The 26,219-nt window shown below is 49.0% G+C and overlaps 1 protein-coding gene across 2 annotated transcripts; it reads left to right on the top strand.

Moving 5' to 3' along the window:
* On the top strand, nucleotides 1-25,841 carry LOC142250589 (ras-related GTP-binding protein A). Of its 2 annotated transcripts, none has more exons than XM_075322770.1 (10): nucleotides 1-71; nucleotides 309-347; nucleotides 1,058-1,157; nucleotides 1,241-1,307; nucleotides 8,094-8,316; nucleotides 15,529-15,624; nucleotides 15,703-15,825; nucleotides 15,903-15,994; nucleotides 16,448-16,563; nucleotides 25,196-25,841. In XM_075322770.1, exons 2-10 carry the CDS (start codon nucleotides 321-323, stop codon nucleotides 25,291-25,293), a joined length of 942 nt encoding a protein of 313 aa, XP_075178885.1. In that variant the 5' UTR covers nucleotides 1-71; nucleotides 309-320; the 3' UTR covers nucleotides 25,294-25,841. The 2 variants fall into 2 exon arrangements, with proteins under 2 accessions (XP_075178885.1, XP_075178886.1); XM_075322771.1 differs by lacking the exon at nucleotides 1-71 and adding an exon at nucleotides 83-156.
* The last annotated feature ends 378 nt before the right edge of the window (nucleotides 25,842-26,219 follow it).

Here is a 26,219-nt window from a genome sequence, read left to right as displayed (position 1 = left end):
CGCTGCGGTCATGTGATGATGGATCATGTGATCCCGCGACATCCGGGTGGTGATCGCTCGCTTTGTGTGAGGTGGGTGCTTATGAGGTCAGTGGTGCCCGTGCTGCCGCCGGGGGCTGTGCATAGAGCGGCAGGCGTGTGAGGGCCGGTGCCGGAGGTCAGTGCGGGCAGGAAACCCACCGGGAGGGCTGCAGGCGGGCCTCCAAGTGGTCGCCGGGGACCCCTCGTATTCTGGCAGACCCGGCCGGCCCGTACGTGTGTCCGTCACATTCCTGGGCATTGTCATCTCATCATGTTTTTCTCTTTCAGGATTTTCTGGTTATGCCCAGCTCAGCCATGAAGAAAAAGGTAACTGCTACAGAACAGCCTGCTGCTCTGCTGTGCGCCCCGTACTCTAAAAACTGCCCCCCGCTCCTGTCGACCACCGCATGCCTCTAAAAACTGCCACCCCACGCTTCTAAAAACTGTCCCGCACCCCTGCCGATCGCCCTGCGCCCCTAAAAACTGCCCCGCACCCCTGCTGACCGCCCGGTGCCCCTAAAAACTGCCCCGCACCCCTGCCGACCGCCCGGTGCCTCTAAACACTGCCCTGCGCCCCTGCCGATCACCCTGCGCCCCTAAAAACTGCCCCGCACCCCTGCCGACCGCCCGGTGCCCCTAAAAACTGCCCTGTGCCCCTGCCAACCGCCCGGTGCCTCTAAAAACTGCCCTGCACCCCTGCCGACCGCCCGGTGCCTCTAAAAACTGCTCTGCGCCTTTGCTGACCACCCACGTCTCTAAAAACTGCCCCTCTGCCGACCACCCCGCGACTTTAAAAACTACCCCGCGCTCTTGCCGACCACCTCGTGCCTCTAAAAACTGCCCCACGCACCTGCCGACCGCCCTGTGCATCTAAAAACTGCTCTGCGCCCCTGCCGACCGCCCTGTGCCTTTTAAAAACTGCCCCTTGCCTTTAAAAACTGCCCCGTGCCACTGCCGACCGCCTCTAAAACTGCTGCACACCTAACCAGAGCGCCCCTCTGCAGTGTCTGACCTGGTTTCCTCTTGTATCCCACTAGGTGCTATTGATGGGGAAGAGTGGCTCTGGGAAGACCAGCATGAGATCTATTATTTTTGCAAACTACATTGCGCGAGACACCCGGCGCTTGGGGGCCACCAGTAAGACCTGTTCTGTGAGTAGCACTCTTCCCTCTGCGATTATTGTCTTATGATTCCATGGGTTTTTTTCTTTTCCCTCGCAGTTGACGTTGAGCACTCTCATGTCAGGTTTTTGGGGAACCTGGTGCTGAATCTCTGGGACTGTGGAGGGTAAGTTGATATAAACAAATTCTTGATTCTTGTTCTGTCTTAACCTGTTGTGTAGATCATGGTCTCTAATCTGTGGACAGTGCGGTATAGAGCATTAGAAGCTGAATGTTAGATCAGTCTGAGGAAGAAGATTCAGAAAAACTAACTTGTATTTTATTCATTGAAATCCCCAGTATTTATATGGATGATTCCAGTGGATGTTCCTACTAGTGATTGACAGCTCTCTCCCCCTGCACACTCGTACAGGGATGACTGTCAATCACTACTAGGCCCACCCCCTAGACTCATTTGCACATGCTGAGTCTTCTGTGCTGCTCCTGGTGTTCAGTATCAGTGAACGCAACAGTTCTGAGGGGGTGTTGTGTCTATGCTGAGCTCAGTGGCCGTCCGCATCACTACCAATACTGGACATTGGGAGTAGTGGACAGCCCTTTAAGGTGACTGTATCGCCACTTGATACCACCACATGTAGCACTTTACTGATTACTGCACCCAGCGCACTTATTCCCCTTATTTCTCTCCCTCGCCACTTGCCCAGTTTTTTTTTTTTGTCTATGAGGAAAAAAAAAGCGTTGCGAGAATTCAGCCTCAATTATGGCAGTATTTCTTTGTCGCTCCATTGGGAGACCCAGACAATTGGGTGTATAGGCTATGCCTCCGGAGGCCGCACAAAGTATTACACTAAAAGTGTAAAGCCCCTCCCCTTCTGCCTATACACCCCCCGTGCTCCCACGGGCTCCTCAGTTTTTTGCTTTGTGCGAAGGAGGCAGACATGCACGCATAGCTCCACAGATTAGTCAGCAGCAGCTGCTGACTATGTCGGATGGAAGAAAAGTGGGCCCATATAGGGCCCCCAGCATGCTCCCTTCTCACCCCACTCTTGTCGGCGGTGTTGTTAAGGTTGAGGTATCCATTGCGGGTACGGAGGCTGGAGCCCACATGCTGTTTTCCTTCCCCATCCCCCTTAGGGCTCTGGGTGAAGTGGGATCCTAATCGGTCTCCAGGCACTGAGACCGTGCTTCATCCACAACTCCTGAGGAGCCTGCTGGATAGGAGCCGAGTATCGTTCAGGGACATGGCCCTGCTACTTTGAGGTACTCTGTGTCCCCGTGGGGACCGCGCACAGCAACACTCCAGCATTGCTGGGTGTGCTAGTGCACCGGGGACTGCGGCGCTGACCGTGTTTGTGCCATTATACACTGCAGCGTCGCTGAGTGTGTTTGTGTATGGGGACTACCGCGCTGACCGCCGCTGCCATTGTTATTACTGAGGCGCGGCTGGGACTGTTAGTGCGCCGGGGACTCTGCGCCGGCCGCGCTTATACGGCGGCCGCGCTTATAACTCGAGTCCCCGGCTTTTGGGCCTAGTCTCTTTTTCTTCCCGCCCCCAGCCCTGCCAGTCAGGGGAAGGGCGGGACGCTGTACAGCACGGCAGCACTGAGGGCTGGAGCATGCTTTGCATACTCCACCCCCCTCACTGTGCACAGTGGGGCACCAGTTCCCGCACTTTCTGGGTCACGCCCACGGCTCCCTCCTCTCCTCAGGACGCCGGCAGCCATTCCTGTCAGCTCCTCGGACGCTGCAGAGGGGAGAAACTCTGGGGGACCCAGGCAGGGATTCTGGTGGCCACACAACCGCTTTAAGCGGGCGGTAAGCAGCACCTGAGGTGCTGGCCCCACTTGTGCAGAAGTGTAATTATAGTTTATATGTTTACAGGCTATACTTTACACTGTATGGTGCACAGTTGATTTCTGGCTATATACCCTGTTGTGTTGCTCAAAGGAGACAACAGCATGGCGCCCACAAGAAGCAGGGGTGCCAAAACACAGGCTTACTATGCTGCCTGCGCCGCATGTACAACCTCGCTACCGGCAGGTTCCACTGACCCTCATTGTGTGCACTGCTCGGCCCCTGTGGCACTTGCTCAGCCGGAGCCTCTGCTAAGGGGGGCCCAGGGGGAACAACCAGCTAACACTGTCCAGGTGACAGGGACGGAGTTTGCAGTTTTTACTGACAGACTTTCTGAGACTATGGCTAAGATTCTAGAAGCTTTGCAGTCCAGACCGGTATCTCAGACCATGGGCACTGTGGAATCACTGCCCCCTGGTTCCCCTCAGTTGGAACAACAATGTTCCCCCGGGGTGTCTCATAGATCCCAGGGTGAGGTCTCTAACACGGACCGCAGTCCCAGACCGCCTAAGCGAGCTCGCTTGGAAATCCCCTCGACCTCATCACATTGTTCAGGGTCTCAGAGGGATGACTCTCTGTATGATGAAGCGGAGGTAGCTGATCAGGATTCGGATCCTGAGGCCGCTCTCAACCTTGATACTCCTGATGGTGACGCCATAGTGAATGATCTTATCGCGTCCATACATCAAATGCTGGATATTTCTCCCTCGGCTCCTCCAGCGGAGGAGTCAGCCTCTTAGCAGGAGAAATTCCGTTTCAGGTTCCCCAAGCGTACAACGAGTATGTTTCTGGATCACTCCGATTTCAGAGAGGCAGTCCAGAAACACCGAGTTTGTCCAGATAAGCGTTTTTCCAAGCGCCTTAAGGATACACGTTATCCCTTCCCCCCTGACGTGGTCAAGGGCTGGACTCAGTGTCCCAAGGTGGATCCTCCAATCTCCAGACTGGCGGCTAGATCCTTAGTTGCAGTTGAAGACGGGGCTTCGCTCAAGGATGCCACTGACAGACAGATGGAGCTCTGGTTGAAATCCATCTATGAGGCTATCGGCGCGTCTTTTGCTCCAGCATTCGCAGCCGTATGGGCACTCCAAGCTATCTCAGCGGGTCAAGCGCAAATTGACGCACTCACACGTACGTCTGCGCCGCAAGTGGCGTCCATAACTTCGCAAACGTCGGCATTTGCGTCCTACGCTATTAATGCTGTCCTGGACTCTGCGAGCCGTACGGCGGTTGCAGCCGACAATTCGGTGGCAATACGCAGGGCCTTGTGGCTACGGGAATGGAAGGCAGATTCGGCTTCCAAAACGTCCTTAACCGGTTTGCCATTTTCTGGCGACCGTTTGTTTGGTGAGAGACTGGATGAGATCATCAAACAATCCAAGGGAAAGGAAACATCCTTACCCCAGGCCAAAATTACCCCAACAGAGGAGGGGACGGTCGAGGTTTCAGTCCTTTCGGGGTGCGGGCAGGTCCCAATTCTCCTCGTACAAAAGGCCTCAGAAGGATCAGAGGAACTCCGATCCATGGCGGTCTAAGTCACGCCCTAAAAAGACCGCTGGAGGTGCCGCTACCAAGGCGGCTTCCTCATGACTTACGGCCTCCTCACACCGCATCCTCGGTCGGTGGCAGGCTCTCCCGCTTTTCCGACATTTGGCTGCCACAGGTAAAAGACTGTTGGGTGAGAGACATCCTGTCTCACGGTTACAGGATAGAGTTCAGCTCTCGTCCTCCGACTCGATTTTTCAGAACATCTCCGCCTCCCGAGCGAGCCGATGCTCTTCGGCAGGCGCTGGGCACTCTGAAGGCAGAAGGAGTGGTGGTCCCCGTTCCTCTTCAGCAACAGGGTCACGGTTTTTACTCCAACCTGTTTGTGGTTCCAAAGAAGGACGGGTCTTTCCGTCCTGTCCTGGACCTAAAACTGCTCAACAAACACGTAAAGACCAGGCGGTTCCGGATGGAATCCCTCCGCTCCGTCATCGCCTCAATGTCCCAAGGAGATTTCCTTGCATCGATCGATATCAAAGATGCTTATCTCCACGTACCGATTGCTCCAGAGCATCAGCGCTTCCTGCGCTTCGCCATAGGAGACGAACACCTTCAGTTCGTGGCACTGCCGTTCGGCCTGGCGACAGCCCCACGGGTTTTCACCAAGGTCATGGCTGCAGTAGTGGCGGTCCTCCACTCTCAGGGTCACTCGGTGATCCCTTACTTAGACGATCTGCTGGTCAAGGCTCCCTCTCAAGAGGCATGCCAGCACAGCCTCACCGCTACTCTGGAGACTCTCCAGAGTTTCGGGTGGATCATCAATTTTCCAAAGTCAAATCTGACACCGGCCCAATCGCTGACATATCTTGGCATGGAGTTTTATACCCTCTCAGCGATAGTGAAGCTTCCGCTGATCAAGCAGCGTTCACTACAGACGGGGGTGCAATCTCTCCTTCAGGGTCAGTCACACCCCTTGAGGCGCCTCATGCACCTCCTGGGGAAGATGGTGGCAGCAATGGAGGCAGTCCCTTTCGCGCAGTTTCACCTGCGTCCTCTTCAATGGGACATCCTACGCAAATGGGACAGGAAGCCGACGTCCCTCGACAGGAACGTCTCCCTCTCTCAGGCAACCAAAGCTTCCCTTCGGTGGTGGCTTCTTCCCACTTCATAATCGAAGGGGAAATCCTTCCTACCCCCATCCTGGGCGGTGGTCACGACGGACGCGAGTATGTCAGGGTGGGGAGCAGTCTTTCTCCACCACAGGGCTCAGGGTACGTGGATTCAGCAAGAGTCCTCACTTCAGATCAATGTTCTGGAGATCAGGGCAGTGTATCTTGCCCTAAAAGCGTTCCAGCAGTGGCTGGAAGGCAAGCAGATCCGAATTCAGTCGGACAACTCCACAGCGGTGGCTTACATCAACCACCAAGGCGGAACACGCAGTCGGCAAGCCTTCCAGGAAGTCCGGCGGATTTTGATGTGGGTGGAAGCCACGGCCTCCACCATCTCCGCAGTTCACATCCCGGGCGTGGAAAACTGGGAAGCAGACTTTCTCAGTCGCCAGGGCATGGACGCAGGGGAATGGTCCCTTCACCCGGACGTGTTTCAGGAGATCTGTTGCCGCTGGGGGATGCCGGACGTCGACCTAATGGCGTCCCGGCACAACAACAAGGTCACGGCATTCATGGCACGATCTCGCGATCACAGAGCTCTGGCGGCAGACGCCTTAGTTCAGGATTGGTCGCAGTTTCAACTCCCTTATGTGTTTCCTCCTCTGGCACTGTTGCCCAGAGTGTTACGCAAGATCAGGGCCGACTGCCGCCGCGCCATCCTCGTCGCTCCAGACTGGCCGAGGAGGTCGTGGTACCCGGATCTGTGGCATCTCACGGTCGGCCAACCGTGGGCACTACCAGACCGACCAGACTTGCTGTCTCAAGGGCCGTTTTTCCATCTGAATTCTGCGGCCCTCAACCTGACTGTGTGGCCATTGAGTCCTGGATCTTAGCGTCTTCAGGATTATCTCAAGAGGTCATTGCCACTATGAGACAGACTAGGAAACCAACGTCCGCCAAGATCTACCACAGGACGTGGAAAATATTCCTGTCGTGGTGCTCTGCTCAGGGTTTTTCTCCCTGGCCATTTGCCTTGCCCACTTTTCTGTCCTTTCTTCAATCCGGATTGGAAAAGGGTTTGTCGCTCGGCTCCCTTAAGGGACAAGTCTCTGCGCTCTGTGTTTTTTCAGAAGCGCCTAGCCAGACTTCCACAGGTACGCACGTTCCTGCAGGGGGTTTGTCACATCGTCCCTCCTTACAAACGTCCGTTAGAACCCTGGGATCTGAACAGGGTGCTGATGGTTCTTCAGAAACCACCGTTCGAGCCAATGAGGGATATTTCTCTCGCACGCCTTTCGCAGAAAGTGGTTTTCCTAGTTGCAGTCACTTCACTTCGGAGAGTGTCTGAGCTAGCAGCGTTGTTATGCAAAGCCCCTTTCCTGGTGTTTCACCAGGACAAGGTGGTCCTGCGTCCGGTTCCAGAATTTCTCCCTAAGGTGGTATCCCCCTTTCATCTCAATCAGGATATCTCCTTACCCTCTTTTTGTCCTCATCCAGTTCACCAATGTGAAAAGGATTTGCACTTGTTAGATCTGGTGAGAGCATTCAGATTCTACATTTCTCGTACGGCGCCCCTGCGCCGCTCGGATGCACTCTTTGTCCTTGTCGCTGGCCAGTGTAAAGGGACACAAGCTTCCAAATCAACCCTGGCTCGATGGATCAAGGAACCAATTCTCGAAGCTTATCGTTCCTCGGGGCTTCCGGTTCCCTCGGGGCTGAAGGCCCATTCTACCAGGGCCGTGGGAGCGTCCTGGGCCTTGCGGCACCAGGCTACGGCTCAGCAGGTGTGTCAGGCAGCTACCTGGTCGAGCCTGCACACTTTCACGAAACACTATCAGGTGCATACCTATGCTTCGGCGGATGCCAGCCTAGGTAGGCGAGTCCTTCAGGCGGCGGTTGCCCACCTGTAGGACGGAGCCGTTACGGCTCTATTATGAGGTATTATTTACCCACCCAGGGACTGCTTTTGGACGTCCCAATTGTCTGGGTCTCCCAATGGAGCGACAAAGAAGAAGGGAATTTTGTTTACTTACCGTAAATTCCTTTTCTTCTAGCTCCAATTGGGAGACCCAGCACCCGCCCCTGTTTTTTTTTTTTTTTTTTGTGTACACATGTTGTTCATGTTGAATGGTTTCAGTTCTCCGATATTCCTTCGGATTGAATTTACTTTAAACCAGTTTATAATTTTTTTCCTCCTTCTTGCTTTTGCACCAAAACTGAGGAGCCCGTGGGAGCACGGGGGGTGTGTAGGCAGAAGGGGAGGGGCTTTACACTTTTAGTGTAATACTTTGTGCGGCCTCCGGAGGCATAGCCTATACACCCAATTGTCTGGGTCTCCCAATTGGAGCTAGAAGAAAAGGAATTTACGGTAAGTAAACAAAATTCCCTTCTTTGCACACTTGTTTCCAATGTTCAATATTTGAGATGTATGTTTGTAATTTTTTCATTTATTTCCATGTTTTTTATTTTTGCCACGCAAAAACATAATTTCCTTAAATCCGCAGTCAGGACACATTCATGGAGAACTACTTCACCAGCCAGCGAGACAATATATTCCGCAATGTTGAAGTTCTCATCTACGTGTTTGATGTGGAGAGCCGGGAGCTGGAGAAGGACATGCATTATTATCAGTCTTGTTTAGAAGCCATTCTTCAGAACTCTCCGGATGCAAAAGTCTTCTGCCTGGTCCACAAGATGGACCTGGTGCAAGAAGATCAGAGAGACCTGGTTAGTAGACTGATGCTGATGGGAATGCATGGATTGAATTTGTTAAATGCAGTTATGGTAAAAAATGTATACAAGCTGTAGGGAAGAACGGTGAAAGGAGGAGATAAGATCTCATAGTGCAGTTTTGGTATTTATATTTTTTTAACACAAATATTGCGACTAGCCAAATCTTCACTCTGTAATGTACTGACTGTTGGGTCTTAGCTGTGTTTGCCAGTTCAAGCAACCGTCAAGTGGCCTCTTTACTGAAGGAACTGTAACACGGAGAAAATTAACCTATTTCCTCCCTGCAGCCACCAGCTTTCAGTCTTTGAGTTGTGCACAGAGAAGCTATAGTCCCCATTCCTTATACTGTGAGTGGCAGCATGCAGTTTGACAGCTCACGATGCACACATGCGCTGCAGAGCCGGCTGTCAATCAGGGTCAGGGCAAGTATAGTGAGCGGAGATTATAGCTGCTTTATGCACACCCCTATGACTGAAAGCTGGTGGCTTCCAGGAGGAAATAAGTTCATTTTCTCCCTGTGCAATGGCTGGGCAGCATTGTAATTTGTTTTTTACCTACTGATTGACCTTGTATCTTCAGTAAATAGCATTTTCTTTGTCGCTCCATTGGGAGACCCAGACAATTGGGTGTATAGCTTCTGCCTCCGGAGGCCACACAAAGTATTACACTTTAAAAAGTGTAACCCCTCCCCTCTGCCTATACACCCTCCCGTGCATCACGGGCCCATCAGTTTTTTGCTTTGTGTTGAAGGAGGCACACATGCACGCAAGCTCCACATTTTAGTCAGCAGCAGCTGCTGACTTTATCGGATGGAAGAAAAGAGGGCCCCTAACAGGGCTCCCGGCATGCTCCCTTCTCACCCCACTCTGGTCGGCGGTGCTGTTAAGGTTGAGGTACCCATTGCGGGTACAAAGGCTGGAGCCACATGCCGTTATCCTTCCCCATCCCTTAGGGGCTCTGGGAGAAGTGGGATCCTAACCGGTCACCATGCACTGGGACCGGGCTCCCTCCGCAGCCCCTGGGGGAATCTGACGGACAGGAGATCGGGTATCATCAGGGACAGGCCCTGCTACTCTGAGGTACTCTGTGTCCCCTTGGGGACGGCGCATAGAGCGCCTGTGTAACAGAAGCTGCAGCGGCTGCTGTGTGTTTTGACACCTCCAGCTCCACCGCCGGGACTACAGCGCCGACCGCGCCTGTTTGCCGGCCGGGTTACTAACTTTAGTCCCCGGCTTCTGCGGCCTAGTACCGCATACTCCCGCCCCCGGGCCTGCCAGTCAGGGGTAAGGGCGGGACGCTAGACTGGACGTCAGCGGTGAGGGCTGGAGCATACTAGGTATCCTCCTCCCCCCTCACTGAGCACTGTGGGGCACCAGATTCCCGCACTTTCTGAGGCACGCCCATGGCTCCCTCCTCCTCTGAGAACGCTGGCAGCCATTGTTATCTGCACTTCTGCCGGTGGAGAACTTCAGACCGAGCTCCACAGCTCTGGGAGGCCCAGGCAGGGAATCTGGTGGACACACAACCGCTGAGGGCGGTCGGTAAGCCGCACCGGTTACCTGGTGCTGGCCCCCCCGGGTGCCGAAGAGTGTATATATATATATATCTATATATCTATATATCTATATATATATCTATATATATCTATATATATATCTATATATCTATATATATATATCTATATATCTATATATATATCTATATATATATCTATATATCTATATATCCATATACTGTATACATTTGCTCTGTTCGGCCGCATTATTTGCTTTTGGCTATATACCCTCACTGATTACTCTAAGAGGAGACAACAGCATGTCGTCCGCAAAAAGCAAGGGTGCCAAGGCACAGGCTTATTTTGCAACCTGTAACTCTTGTGCGGCTATGTTACCTGCAGGTTCCACCTACCCTCATTGTGTGCAATGCTCGGCCCCTGTGACACTCACTCAGCCGGAGCCTCAGCCACGGGTGGGACCCCCGGCCCAGGTAGAACCACCGGCTACCACTGTCCAGGTGGCAGGGACAGAGTTTGCAGTGTTGGCTGAGAAACTTTCTGAGTCACTTTCACAATCCATGGCTCAGTCTATGGATAGATGGTCTGCTAAGATACTAGAAGCTTTGCAGTCCAGACCTGTAACACAGGCCCCGGGCACTGTTGATTCATTGCCCCCAGGCCCCCCTCGGTCGGAGCAGCAAAGTGCTCCTGGGGTGACTCCTAGGTCCCACGGTGAGGACTCCGACACGGACCGCAGTCCCAGACCGGCTAAGCGGGCTCGCTGGGAGCTTCCCTCGACTTCATCACACTGCTCAGGGTCTCAGCATGAGGACTCTCTGGAGGATGAAGCGGAGGTGGCAGATCAGGGCTCTGATCCTGACGCTGCTCTCAATCTTGATACACCTGAAGGGGACGCCATAGTAAATGACCTTATAGCGTCCATCAACCAGGTGCTAGAACTTTCTCCTCCAGCTCCACCAATTGAGGAGTCAGCTTCTCAGCAGGAGAAATTCCAATTTAGGTTTCCCAAACGTACACGGAGTGCGTTTTTCGATCACTCCAACTTCAGAGATACAGTCCAGAAACACCGAGCATTTCCGGACAAGCGCTTTACTAAGCGCCTTAATGACACACGTTACCCCTTCCCCACTGACGTAGTTAAGGGTTGGGCTCAGTGTCCCAAAGTGGATCCTCCGGTCTCTAGACTGGCGGCTAGATCCATAGTAGCAATGGCAGATGGTTCATCGCTCAAGGATGCCACTGACAGGCAAATAGAGCTCCTGATGAAATCCATCTATGAAGCCATAGGCGCGTCTTTTGCTCCGGCATTCGCAGCCGTATGGGCACTCCAAGCTATCTCAGCTTGTCTGTCTGAGATTAATGCAGTCACACGTGCCTCTACTCCGCAGGTTGTGTCTTTAACCTCTCAGGCGTCGGCTTTTTCGTCCTACGCCATGAACGCCGTCCTGGACTCTGCGGGCCGTACAGCGGTAGCATCCGCCAATTCAGTGGCAGTTCGCAGGGCCATGTGGCTACGCGAATGGAAGGCAGACTCTGCTTCCAAGAAGTTCTTAACCGGTTTGCCATTTTCTGGCGACCGTCTGTTTGGCGAGCAATTGGATGAAATTATTAAACAATCCAAGGGAAAGGACTCGTCATTACCCCAGTCCAAACCAAACAGACCTCAGCAACGGAGGATACAATCGAGGTTTCGGTCCTTTCGGCCCTCAGCCACGTCTCAATTCTCCACGTCCAACAGGCCACAGAAGGGCCAGAGGAACTCTGCTTCATGGAGGTCTAAGTCACGTCCTAAAAAGACCGCCGGAGGAACCGCCCCCAAGGCGGCCTCCTCATGACTTTCGGCCTCCCCAGACCGCATCCTCGGTTGGTGGCAGGCTCTCCCGCTTTTGCGACGCCTGGTTGCCACATGTCCAAGACCGATGGGTGAGAGACATTCTGTCTCACGGTTACAGGATAGAGCTCAGCTCTCGTCCTCCGACTCGTTTCTTCAGAACATCTCCGCCCCCAGAGCGAGCCGATGCTCTTTTTCAGGCGGTGAACACTCTGAAGGCAGAAGGAGTGGTGATCCCTGTTCCCCTTCAAGAATGTGGTCGCGGTTTTTACTCCAACTTGTTTGTGGTGCCAAAAAAGGACGGATCATTCCGTCCCGTTCTGGACCTCAAACTGCTCAACAGACACGTGAAAACTAGACGGTTCCGGATGGAATCTCTCCGCTCCGTCATCGCCTCGATGTCCCAAGGAGACTTCCTAGCATCAATCGACATCAGGGATGCTTATCTCCACGTGCCGATTGCACCAGAGCATCAACGCTTCCTGCGTTTCGCCATCGGAGACTAACACCTTCAGTTCGTGGCACTGCCTTTCGGCCTGGCGACAGCCCCACGGGTCTTCACCAAGGTCATGGCAGCAGTGGTGGCAGTCCTACACTCTCAGGGACACTCGGTGATCCCTTACTTAGACGATCTTCTAGTCAAAGCACCCTCCCGGGTGGCATGCCAACACAGCCTGAACACTGCTCTGGAGACTCTCCAGAGGTTCGGGTGGATCATCAATTTCCCAAAGTCAAATTTGACACCGACCCAATCGCTCACTTACCTCGGGATGGAGTTTCATACTCTCTCAGCGATAGTGAAGCTCCCGCTGGACAAACAGCGTTCACTACAGACAGGGGTGCAATCTCTCCTTCGAGCCCAGTCTCACCCCTTGAGGCGGCTCATGCACTTCTTAGGGAAGATGGTGGCAGCAATGGAGGCAGTTCCATTTGCGCAGTTTCATCTGCGTCCACTCCAATGGGACATTCTCCGCAAATGGGACAGGAGGTCGACGTCCCTCGACAGGAACGTCTCTCTTTCTCGGGCAACCAAAGCCTCTCTTCAGTGGTGGCTTCTTCCCACTTCCCTGTCGAAAGGGAAATCCTTCCTGCCCCCATCCTGGGCTGTGGTCACGACGGACGCGAGTCTGTCAGGGTGGGGAGCGGTCTTCCTCCACCACAGGGCTCAGGGAACCTGGACTCAGAGGGAGTTTTCCCTTCAGATCAATGTTCTGGAGATAAGGGCAGTGTATCTAGCCTTAAAGGCGTTCCAGCTGTGGCTGGAAGGCAGGCAGATCCGAATTCAGTCGGACAACGCCACGGCGGTGGCGTACATCAACCACCAAGGCGGCACACGCAGTCGTCAAGCCTTCCAAGAAGTTTGGCGGATTCTGCTGTGGGTGGAAGCCACAGCCTCCACCATCTCCGCAGTTCACATCCCGGGCGTAGAAAACTGGGAAGCAGACTTTCTCAGTCGCCAGGGCATGGACGCAGGGGAATGGTCTCTTCACCCGGACGTGTTTCAAGAGATCTGTTGCCGCTGGGGAACGCCAGACGTCGACCTAATGGCGTCCCGGCACAACAACAAGGTCCCGGCATTCATGGCACGGTCTCAAGATCACAGAGCTCTGGCGGCAGACGCATTAGTGCAGGATTGGTCGCAGTTTCGTCTGCCCTATGTATTTCCCCCTCTGGCACTGCTGCCCAGAGTGTTACGCAAGATCAGGTCCGACTGCCGCCGCGCCATCCTCATCGCCCCAGACTGGCCGAGGAGGTCGTGGTACCCGGATCTGTGGCATCTCACGGTGGGTCAACCGTGGGCACTACCAGACCGACCAGACTTGCTGTCTCAAGGGCCTTTTTTCCATCTGAATTCTGCGGCCCTCAACCTGACTGTGTGGCCATTGAGTCCTGGATCCTAGCGTCTTCAGGGTTATCTCAAGAGGTCATTGCCACTATGAGACAGGCCAGGAAACCAACGTCCGCCAAGATCTACCACAGGACGTGGAGGATCTTCTTATCCTGGTGCTCTGATCAGGGTTTTAATCCCTGGCCGTTTGCCTTGCCCACTTTTCTGTCTTTCCTTCAATCCGGATTAGACAAGGGTTTGTCTCTCGGCTCTCTCAAGGGACAGGTATCGGCGCTTTCCGTGTTTTTTCAAAAGCGTCTAGCCAGGCTTCCGCAGGTACGCACGTTCCTGCAGGGGGTTTGCCACATAGTACCACCTTACAAGCGTCCGCTAGAACCCTGGGATCTTAACAGGGTGCTAACGGCTCTTCAGAAACCACCTTTCGAGCCGATGAGGGATGTTTCTCTTTCACGCCTTTCGCAGAAGGTGGTCGTCTTCCTAGTGGCAGTCACATCACTTCGCAGAGTGTCTGAGCTAGCAGCGCTGTCATGCAAAGCCCCCTTCCTGGTGTTTCACCAGGATAAGGTGGTTCTGCGTCCGGTCCCGGAGTTTCTCCCGAAGGTGGTATCCCCTTTTCATCTCAATCAGGATAGCTCCTTACCTTCTTTTTGTCCCAATCCAGTTCACCAATGTGAAAAGGATTTGCACTTGTTAGATCTCGTGAGAGCACTCCGACTCTACATTTCTCGTACGGCGCCCCTGCGCCGTTCTGATGCGCTCTTTGTCCTTGTCGCTGGCCAGCGTAAGGGGTCGCAGGCTTCCAAGTCAACCTTGGCTCGGTGGATCAAGGAACCGATTCTTGAGGCCTACCGTTCTTCTGGGCTTCCGGTTCCTTCAGGGCTGAAAGCCCATTCTACCAGAGCCGTGGGTGCGTCCTGGGCATTGCGGCACCAGGCTACGGCTCAGCAGGTGTCAGGCGGCTACCTGGTCGAGTCTGCACACTTTCACGAAACACTATCAGGTGCATGCCTATGCTTCGGCAGATGCCAGCCGAGGTAGGCGAGTCCTTCAGGCGGCAGTTGCCCACCTGTAGGAGGGGGCCGTTTTACGGCTCTTTTTATCGAGGTATTCTTTTACCCACCCAGGGACTGCTTTTGGACGTCCCAATTGTCTGGGTCTCCCAATGGAGCGACAAAGAAGAAGGGAATTTTGTTTACTTACCGTAAATTCCTTTTCTTCTAGCTCCTATTGGGAGACCCAGCACCCGCCCCTGTTCCCTTCGGGCTGTTGTTCTTTTGTGTACACATGTTGTTCATGTTGAATTGTTCTTTGGTTCATGGTTTAGTTCTCCGAACATCCTTCGGATTGAGTTTACCTTAGACCAATTTATAAGTTTCCTCCTTCCTGCTTTGGCACCAAAACTGATGGGCCCGTGATGCACGGGAGGGTGTATAGGCAGAGGGGAGGGGTTACACCTTTTAAAGTGTAATACTTTGTGTGGCCTCCGGAGGCAGAAGCTATACACCCAATTGTCTGGGTCTCCCAATAGGAGCTAGAAGAAAAGGAATTTACGGTAAGTAAACAAAATTCCCTTCTTCCACCTCGAATCATCAGTCAGTGGCATAACTCCGCCACTAAGGGCACGAAATTAACCTGTATTTGAATGGCTTCCTCTCCTGCACTGCATGGCATTACCTGCTGCTCGCTTCAGCACATGTTGGCTTTTGTGATTTTTTTTTTTTTTTTTTTGTGACCTAGAACCAGTCATTACTAGTAGAAATGTCCAGAATCATTATAAAGTGGCAGAAACGTCCAGTGTTCATTGAGCTGGGCGTTTGGTACAATGACTTGTTGAAAATCTGATTTTGGCTCCGCACTGACCATTGACCTCTTCTGCTCTCAAGCTGGAGGTTAAATTGCTCAGCTTGCTCTTTAACCAGCTCTTACTGACTATCCAAGCCCAGGAGATTTCTTTCCACTTATGTTGCAATGTATTTTCTTGTTTGCTGAATTTGTGTATCTAATCTTTAGATATTTAAAGAACGTGAAGAGGATCTGCGGCGCCTTTCCCGACCCCTGGACTGTGCTTGTTTTAGGACTTCTATTTGGGACGAGACACTGTATAAGGTAGATCATGTTTGCACGGTCTCCTCTTAGGGAACTAAGGTGTTTTGTATCTGTCACTTTGACGTTTTCTCTTTTCAGGCCTGGTCCAGTATCGTCTACCAGCTCATTCCCAATGTCCAGCAGCTGGAGTCAAACTTGCGTAACTTCGCCCAGATTATTGAGGCGGATGAAGTCCTGTTATTTGAGAGGGCGACATTTCTGGTGAGTTTCCATCTTGTGCTGAGCTAATTTTAAGCAACATTGGAATTTATTTGTTTATCTTTCTTCTTCCTCTTCAGGTTATTTCTCATTATCAATGTAAGGAGCAAAGGGACATTCATCGGTTTGAAAAGATCAGTAATATTATAAAGCAGTTTAAACTAAGCTGCAGGTAAGACAGAAATGACATTGGTTAATCCCTTTTTGTCGTGGTCATTTTTTTTTTTTTTTTTTTTCAATTTTATGCCTTCCCTTCTTCCAAGAGTCATAACCTTTTTTTGTTTTTCCATCAACATTAGGCTTATTCTATCCTGGCCAAGTTGTAGTTTTGATTGAAAGTCAGCATTTAAATCACTAAACCATAGTGATCAGAGCTAACTCTGGTCGCTGCTGTTAGAAACAGATGATGGCTGAGTAACACAGCCATCATCTGCCGGGTAAGGTGCAGGCTTGCAATGTACATGTAGCACGTGTCATTTTGAGAAGGGGTTAAAGTTTGTCTGACTATTTCTAGCTAATTTCAGCAATTTTCGTTTGTAAGTTTTTATTCAATACAGAAAGTCCTGGAGATGATTTGGATGGTTTTTTTTCCCTCATATTCTCACTATTTCTTTGTTATTCACAGTAAGTTGGCTGCATCTTTCCAGAGCATGGAGGTTCGGAATTCCAACTTTGCAGCTTTCATTGATATTTTTACATCCAACACCTATGTAATGGTTGTCATGTCTGATCCATCAATCCGTAAGTGTTGTTTTACCCTCTGTGCTATTAGCCCTCATATATAGCGTATACAAATGCTCAGAATTATCACATGCTGGGTTCTCTTCTTTTTTTTTTTTTTTTTTTTTTTTTTCTTTCTCTCGGTCGCTTTCTCTCGGTCGCTTTCTCTCGGTCGCTTTCTCTCGGTCGCTTTCTCTCGGTCGCTTTCTCTCGGTCGCTTTCTCTCGGTCGCTTTCTCTCGGTCGCTTTCTCTCGGTCGCTTTCTCTCGGTCGCTTTCTCTCGGTCGCTTTCTCTCGGTCGCTTTCTCTCGGTCGCTTTCTCTCGGTCGCTTTCTCTCGGTCGCTTTCTCTCGGTCGCTTTCTCTCGGTCGCTTTCTCTCGGTCGCTTTCTCTCGGTCGCTTTCTCTCGGTCGCTTTATATATATGATATGATGAGATATGATATGATGAGATATGATATGATGAGATATGATATGATATTTTACACACACACAGTACCTAAAGTATTTAGACCCCGAACCCACTCTTTCATTGCAGCCATTTGGTAAATTCAAAAAAGTTCAATTTTTTTTTCTCATTAATGTACACTCTGCATCTTGACAGAAAAAAGGGAAATGTAGAATTTTTTGCAAATTTATTAAACAAGGAAAACTGAAATATCACATGGTCATAAGTATTCAGACCCTTTGCTCATATTTAAGTCACATGCTGTCCATTTCCATGTGATCCTTCTTGAGATGGTTCTACTCCTTCATTGGAGTCCAGCTGTGTGTAATTACCGTATTTTTCGGACTATAAGACGCACCGGACTATAAGACGCACCCTGGTTTTAGAGGAGGAAAATGGGAAAATAAAACTTTAAGCAAAAAATGTGGTCATGACACACTGATATGGGGCGAGGATCTGCTGCTGACACTGTTATGGGGGTAATGTCCCCAAATTCTCTACTAAGGTACCCCATCCTGGTAATGATCCTCCTGCCTTGTATATGATCCTGCTATAAACCCCCATCCAGCCTGTTCACATACCTCCCCATCCAGCCTGTTCACATACCCCCCCCCCCATCCAGCCTGTTCACATACCCCCCCCCCCCATCCAGCCTGTTCACATACCCCCCCCCCCCCATCCAGCCTGTTCACATACCCCCCCCCCCCCGATCCAGCCTGTTCACATACCCCCCCCCATCCAGCCTGTTCACATACCCCCCCCCCCCCCCATCCAGCCTGTTCACATACCCCCCCCCCCCATCCAGCCTGTTCACATACACCCCCCCCCCATCCAGGCTGTTCACATACCCCCCCCCCCCATCCAGGCTGTTCACATACCACCCCCCCCCCCATCCAGCCTGTTCACATACCCCCCCCCCCCATCCAGCCTGTTCACATACCCCCCCATCCAGCCTGTTCACATACCCCCCCCCATCCAGCCTGTTCACATACCCCCCCCCCCCATCCAGCCTGTTCACATACCCCCCCCCATCCAGCCTGTTCACATACCCCCCCCCCCCCATCCAGCCTGTTCACATACCCCCCCCCCATCCAGCCTGTTCACATACACCCCCCCCATCCAGCCTGTTCACATACACCCCCCCCCATCCAGCCTGTTCACATACACCCCCCCCATCCAGCCTGTTCACATACACCCCCCCCCCATCCAGCCTGTTCACATACACCCCCCCCCCATCCAGCCTGTTCACATACACCCCCCCCCCATCCAGCCTGTTCACATACACCCCCCCCCCATCCAGCCTGTTCACATACCCCCCCCCCCCCCCATCCAGCCTGTTCACATACTCCCATCCTGCTATATGCCCCCATCATGCTCATATACCATCCTGGTATATGGCCTGTATCCTATAGCACAGAGAAAAAAATAAACGTTTATACTCACCTTTTCCTCACTCCCTGCGGCACCGATCACATCTTCCTCTCTGGCACGCTGACCTGTGTGTGTGGAGCCGTTCCCCTGCAGCATGCGATGTCTTCCTGTCTGTGCCGATCAGCTGACCGGCTCGGCACAGATCAGCTGACCGGCACAGACCAGCTGACCGGCACAGATCAGCTGACCGGCACAGACAGGAAGACATCGCGTGCAGCAGGGGGGCGGCTCCACACACTGGGACGGGTGAGTGTACTGATTCACTGCACCCCGCGCTGGTAATGACGCGCGGGGGGCAGTGAATACAGCCGCACATGATCACTCCAGGCTGTAATTGCCAGGGGTGATCATGCGGTCGGCTCTTTGCTATGCGCGCGTCCCCGCTTATCCTTCCGCCCACCTGTCAGTGCCGGCTTCAGCGCTGAGAGATGGGCGGGAGGATGGGCGTGCATATGTAATGAGCGGGCCCACGTGGTCACGGCAGGCGCTGCTGCTGCCTGCTCGTGCCCCCGATGACCCGCAGCACCCTCATTCCCAGCCGCAGCCCTATAGTCAGACCATAAGACGCACCCCCAACTTTCCCCCAACATTTGGGGGAAAAAAAGTGCATCTTATGGTCCGAAAAATACGGTAAACTGATAGAATTTGATTTGAAAACCGCACACCTGTCTATATAAGACCTCACAGTGCATGTCAGACCAAATGAGAATCATGTGGTCAAAGGGACTGCCCAAGGAGCTCAAAGACAGAATTGTGGCAAGGCACAGGGTCTGGCCAAGGTTACAAAAGAATTTCTGTAGTACTCAAGGTTCCTAAGAGCAAAGTGGCCTCCATAATACTTTAAATAGACGACGTTTGGTACCACAGAACTCTTCCTAGACCTGGCCGTCCAGCCAAACTGAGCAATTGTTTGGAGAAGAGCCTTGGTGAGGGAGGTAAAGAACCCCAACATCACAGTGGCTGAGCTCCAGAGATGTAGTAGGATGATGGGAGAAAGTTCCACAAAGTCAATGATCACTGGTTGAACTAGATGGACTTAGAGTCTCCCTTCAACCTTAAAAACTATGATACTATGATACTATGATACTGCAGCCCTCCACCAGTTGGGCATTTATGGCAGAGTGGCCAATGGAAGCCTCTCAGTGCAAGACTTACGGAAGCCCGCATAGAGTTTGCAAAAAACACATGAACTCCCAGACTGAGAAACAAGATTCTCTGGTCTGATGAGACGAAGATAGAAGTTTTTGGTGATAATTCTAAGCGGTATATGTGGAGGAAACCAGGCACTGCTCATCACATGCCCAATACAACCCCAACAATGAAACATGGTGGCAGCATCATGCTATGGGGGTGTTTTTCAGCTGCAGGGATATTACGACTGGTTGCAATTGAAGGAAAGATGAATGCGGCCAAGTAGAGAGAGATCCTGGAAGAAAACCTCTTCCAGAGTGCTCTGGACCTCAGACTTGGCCGAAGGTTCATCTTCCAACAAGACAATGACCCTACTAAGCACACGGCTAAAACAACAAAGGAGTGGCTTCAGAATAACTCTGTGACCATTCTTGACTGGCCCAGCCAGAGCCCTGAGCTAAACCCAATTGAGCATCTCTGGAGAGATCTGAAAATGGCTATCCACATGCGTTCACCATCCAACGGAACTGGAGAGGATCTGCAAGGAAGAATGGCAGAGGATCCCCAAATCCAGGTGTGAAAAACTTGTTTCATCATTCCCAAGAAGAAAAACCAAAAAACACAAAGTGGTTTAAGGGAAAACACAATACATATTTTATTAACGCAGCAAGTGCATAGTACAATCAATATATTTCATTATACATTATAGATAGAGGGATTCCAGTCACCAAAACATCAGTATGCAACAACATTTATGTCGCCATTATGCATACATATACATGTTCAGTTTGCATGAAAAATCACATTGAATAATATTGAGCACAAAAAAACACAAACATATAATACATGTAAGAAAAACAGGGATGGTATCGGAACCACTCTGTTACAAGATGTTTATAAAATATACCATATAGTTGTAAGTGAACTTTTATATAGCATCAATAATTGGTCCTAAACCACCCCCATAACATTTAAAGCAGGGTGGATAAAAATCTTGATTTTTTTAAAAAAATCAAAAAAATCAGATTTTTTTGATTTAAATCATTTGATTTAAATCAGATTTTTTAATCAAGTTGTACACAAGCAAAACTTTTTTTTTTCAAATCTAATTGTTTTACACAAATAAAAATATATTAAAACAGTTGATTATGAAACCTAATTTTTATTTGCACTATTAAACACTCAGAATTGAACTACAGAGAGTAAGTACTTTTTAACAATAGCCTATCTCTAACGTTTGAAGTAAGCAAACATCTTCAGTGAATACATCAGTCCTTTAAGCCTACTGTTTATTTAGGACTTTTAATAGGAAAACCAGTTGTCCTGCTTTAGCAGTTCCTAAGCGGTTTCGGACTGTTGTGTGCACAAAACCAAATGAAGAAAACAATCTCTCTACTCCTGCGGATGAAGCCGATGCAGTCAGTAGCTGAGTAGCTAGATTTATTATCTTTGCTGGAAGAACAAGTGATTGCGACTTCCACCAGTCCAGTGGTTTTAGTTCATTAACGACGTTATCTGCAAACATGTATTTTTGAAATGGTGCAGATTCACACTTCAATTTCAGCACAGTTGCCACAATGTCATGGTTAGTATTGGCGAGCCACTCCATTGCAGAGTTGATTTCCGCCTCAGATAATTTTTTCCCTCTGTAGATGGGATGCAAGATATTGGCTAAATAGTGTTCTTCTTTTAATGCTTGGTCCTTGCGGTGCTGTATTGCAACCTTTACATTGTTTGAGAGGTTCAAGAGATCTAGAGAACCTTCTAAATCTTTCCAAACTTCTGTGGCATCAGCTATGGTTGCAGTATCTTTCTGCATTTTATCCAACGCAATCGATATTGGCTTTAACCTTTCCAAAAGGTCCTCTGCATTTCTCTTCACACCAAGATTTAATACTTTGCTTCGTATATTAGCATCAATTTTATCCCGATGTGTTTCGCAAATGGACAGTAATTTTGACCAGTTGTTAATAAACAGTTCCAAGCAGTCAGCCAAGGTATTCCATCTAACATCTTGTGGTAGAACCAACTTCAGTCCTCCCATTTCCTTGTAGGTTGCATGTGCAAAATGATTATTGCGGAAATATTTAACAATTTCTACAACATGTTCCTTAACACCCAAAATATGCAGGTCTTTTGCCAAAAGATGCAACAAATGGGCAGAACAACCGTATGTAATGACATTTGTGTCATCCTGTGCCAGTTCCGCTCGCATTTTTGCCACATTGCTTGCGTTATCAGTAACTAAGCTCCTTACTTTACATCCAAACTGTTCTTGGCATTGGTGAATTGAGTTCTTAGCAATTTCAAGTAAATATTCAGCAGTATGTGAATTTCCAGATGTGTCGATTGTGTCTGTAAGGTAAGTTTCACCATCTTCTGTTGTGACACAAGTGCAAATTATGGGGTCGTTGTGGATGTTGCTCCAACCATCCAAGCTCATGTTAACAACCTTGTCTTTCAAATATTTTGTACAAGCCGCTCTTTCTATGTCGTATACAGCCTGAAGATGTTTTCCTGAGATATCAAAACTACTTGGTGGTTTGTAGCCTGGTCTAATTCCTTCGATCATTTGTACAAACAATGGGTGCTCAACTAGTCGGAAAGAAGAATTGGTTGCAAATATGAATTTAGCAATTAATTCATCAAAATGTTCTTTCTGGCTCGTCGTAGTCTTTAAGATGAATTTTTCTACACTTTGTTGCACGCAAAGTTTTTTTTTTGGGCTGCTTTGTTGAAGTTGTAACCAGATATTGATTGTCACGTGCAGCACAAGCCATATTTGACCCTGAAAGCACAGAAATTAAAAATATAAATCGACTGCGTATTTGAAGAAATATAACGAAAATATTGAAACAAACTTTTTGAACAATGTAATGGTCCTCGTCCTATAAGGGCTGTCTCAAAAGTTATGCTACTCAAGTTTTCCAGTGAGGTTGCTGTAATACTGGTAACTAATATCAGAGCCTCAGCAACTGAAAAAAATTATGTCACAAAAGTTTTAAAAATGTTTTTTTTTTAAAATGGTCAATTTGGCAGACTTCAAAAGTGAATTGCAGCCTACAATAAAAAAAAAATAAGCGTATACACACTTTATTTTTACTTAAAGGACATGTGCACCTTTATTTTTTAAGGTGCAGCCAGTCACAGTGTGCACATGTCCTCCCCCCGCAGATCTCTTACCTCCGATGTCAGCACTGCGGGGATCCGTGGCTTCGTTCTGCCCGTCCGCGAGCGCGCCTCCATTCATTTCAATGGAGCGTGCGGCCCGCTGACGTCACGCCGCTGGATCACTGCGAGTAGGCCGAAACCGGAGGACGGGAGGCGGACGGTCAAAACGAAGCCACGGATCTCAGCGCTGCGGGGATCGGAGGTAAGAGCGCTGCGGGGGGGGGGGGGGGGGGGACATGTGCACCTTAAAAAAATAAAGGTGCACATGTCCTTTAGCGTTAATTTTCTGTGAAATATTGCCTTAACATAAATTTAAATTCTATACTCCAGAACTACCAGTGCTAGAAATTTTTCTTTTCATAGACTTTAACCATCCCAGTAAAATGTCTGTTAAAAAAATAGGTTGTAAATGAATTGCCAGACTTACCACTAGTACTAGGCTCCTGGTGCATAAGAAGCTGTGGGGGTTCATTGACATTAGTTGTATCACTATCAACATCTTCATTTCCCTTCTGGTTGCAGTTTTCATAATGTGATTTCAAACGGCAAACAAGTCCTTGGATATCCTTTTGACAGTATTTGCACTTTGCTCTTGAACCTTTCTTTCCAAGATCTGCTGCTGGCATCTCAACAAAATGAACCCAAATAGGGTCTCTCTTACGACCTGCTGCCATGGCTCACACAGATCACTTATGAAGTTTGATTGTTACTACAGCCTGAGCCAAGCACTGCTGATGTTACTACAGCCTGAGCCAAGTACTGCTGACTATCCAGCAAGTTTCGGCATGTCAACTGAATGCAGGGAAAAAGAAACTAAACCAAAACTGAAACCAAGCTAGAAGTGTGGAATTAAAGGGGCAGTATGAACAAAATGTGGAGGCTATTAATAGTTTATACAATTAAGACATGCTGCTTTTAAACACCTACCTATTGCCATATAGTAAAACAAAAAAGATTTTTACTTACTTTGGGGTCCCCCCCTCACCCTGGCGTTAGATCGTTGCCCCTAGTTTCGTCCGTGTAACTATGGGCGCACATGCACACTGCTCTCACTTCTCATTTTAATCGTGATTTATATTAAAAAAAAACATTTTGATTTAAATCAGTGATTTAAATCATGATTAAAATCATGATTTAAATCGATCCGATTTAAATAGAAAAAAATCTTTTGATTTAAATCGTGATTTAAATCATGATTTAAATCGGCGTGATTTAAATCAATCCACCCTGATTTAAAGTGCCTGTAAGTAGTGACTGTTAGCATGCAGAGTTAGAACAACTGTATACATGCTGCTCCCATCTCACCGATATATAAAGTGCTATCGCTGCGTTAATAAAATATGTATTGTGTTTTCCCTTTAAACCACTTTGTGTTTTTTTTTGTTTTTCTACATTTTTCTAGTGGTGGGAATAATTACTCATGTGAATATGGTATGCCTTAGCAACTCTGTTATATGGATCCTCTTTCTCTTTCTAATCATTCCCAGGAAGACTCATGGCTGTACTAGCTCGAAAGGGTGCTTCTACGCAATACTGAGCATAGGGTCTGAATACTTATGACCACGTGATATTTCAGCTTTTCTTGTTTGAGAAATTTGCAAAAAACTCTACATTTCTGTTTTTTTCCTGTCAAGATGGGGTGCAGAGTGTACACTAATGAGAAGAAATGAACTTTTTTGAATTTACCAAATGGCTGCAATGAAACAAAGAGTGAAAAATTTAAAGGGGTCTGAATATTTTCCGTACCCACTGTGTGTGTGTGTGTGTGTGTGTTATATATTATATTATAATATATAAAGCTGGGAAAAGCTGCTGGGGACCTGCTTTTCCAACGAGTCTTCCGTGCATCTCATTCTCCAGCAGCTTTTAAAATTGTTTTTTTCTGAAATACCACAGCGTCAAGCATACCTAGCTGAGATTACACAGCCAGTGCCTGGTACACGCTGCCCACAGATTGTGGAGCAAGTATCCGTTGTCACGTTCACTTTAAAATCAATGCCTTGGAATTAATAAGTAGTTAAAAATCTGTGAAAAGGTTAATTAGAAAGCACTTGTTTTGTTTTATATGAAATTGCAATTGTTTGTAATTTTTGTGTATCTACTTTGTGAGTTTACTATTCACTCATCTATAAATGTTAGGAGTTGCACCCTTGTCAACATCATGTATGACATTCTGCATTGTAACATGTTTGTGTTTTCTCCCTCCTTTTGCTCTCTCCCTTCTTTCTCTATACCTACTTCTCTTTCGCTGTCTCGCTTTCTTTTTCTCCCTCCCTTGCTCGCGCTCGTTCCCTCCTTTGCTCGCGCTCGTTCCCTCCTTTGCTCGCGCTCGTTCCCTCCTTTGCTCGCGCTCGTTCCCTCCTTTGCTCGCGCTCGTTCCCTCCTTTGCTCGCGCTCGTTCCCTCCTTTGCTCGCGCTCTTTGTCTCTATTCCTTCTTCGCTCTCTCTTCCGCCCTCGTTTTTTCCCTAACAGCCTCAGCAGCAACTTTAATAAATATACGAAATGCAAGGAAACATTTTGAGAAGCTGGAGCGCGTGGATGGTCCCAAGCACAGTCTCCTCATGCGCTGAGGCATCCGTCAGAGGTCCCGCATAGTTTACGAATAACCCTCCAAGTTTCCTATTTTTATTTAGTCTAATGTCCATTTCACCTAAATCCTAAGTGATTCATTTTGCATTCAGATATCTTACTCCACGGTTGACAGTAATAGTAGGGCATAGACCTGAACAAATCACTAAACATTAGTCCAGCATCAATCAGAAATTATAATTCAGATACCGGCGTGTCTGCACATTTTAAGCACATTAACTATGTGTGTACCAACATGTTACATTATAGGAGGTCACACTTTTTAGGGACAGGCTGAAATGTTTTGCAGCGTTCAGAGAGTGGATGGTCTTAACAGTCACACCTTCGTAGTGTCTCCTTATCAGGTCCTTCTGTCCTGAAGTTGTGCTTTTTTCTACAGAAAAAAATTAAAAATACTCTAAATTCCTTTATCAGATCTTTACAAGATGACTGCCTCTTTTGGTCAGTTATATATTAGAGTTGGCATAAAATATAATTCTTGAATTCAATGTATTTTTATGCTTTGAAATAAAAATATTTATGCTTAAAACTTGAAACTCTCATTATTTTTAAAGAATTATAATCAAGTATTTGTGAAGTGTAAAGGAAGTGATATTGTTTTCTAAATATAAGTTTGAAAATTGTGACATGCATTTGTATTCAGCCCCCCTGACTCAATACTTTGCAGGACCAACCTTTCTCTGCAATTACTGCTGAAATTTTTGCCCATTCTTTGCAAAGTGGCTCTTTTTCAGTGAGATTGGATGGAGGTGTCTGATCAGCAATTTTCACATCTTGTCACAGATTCTCTTAGGTTTTAGTTCTGCATTGTGACTGGGCCATTCACACACACATGAATATGCTTTTCTATAAACCATTCTATTGTAGCTCTGGCAGTATGTTTTAGGGTTGTTATCCTGCTGGAAGG

Source organism: Anomaloglossus baeobatrachus, chromosome 9, assembly GCF_048569485.1.
Source record: "Anomaloglossus baeobatrachus isolate aAnoBae1 chromosome 9, aAnoBae1.hap1, whole genome shotgun sequence".
NCBI lineage: Eukaryota > Metazoa > Chordata > Amphibia > Anura > Aromobatidae > Anomaloglossus > Anomaloglossus baeobatrachus.
This window is presented reverse-complemented; position numbering and strand designations above follow the sequence as displayed.

Coding starts and splice junctions, on each gene's coding strand:
- LOC142250589 (XM_075322770.1), top strand. CDS start 321: ATGCCCAGCTCAGCCATGAAGAAAAAG. Junction 1,158..1,240: donor CCGGCGCTTGGGGGCCACCA/GTAAGACCTGTT, acceptor TTTCCCTCGCAG/TTGACGTTGAGCACTCTCAT. Junction 1,308..8,093: donor AATCTCTGGGACTGTGGAGG/GTAAGTTGATAT, acceptor TTAAATCCGCAG/TCAGGACACATTCATGGAGA.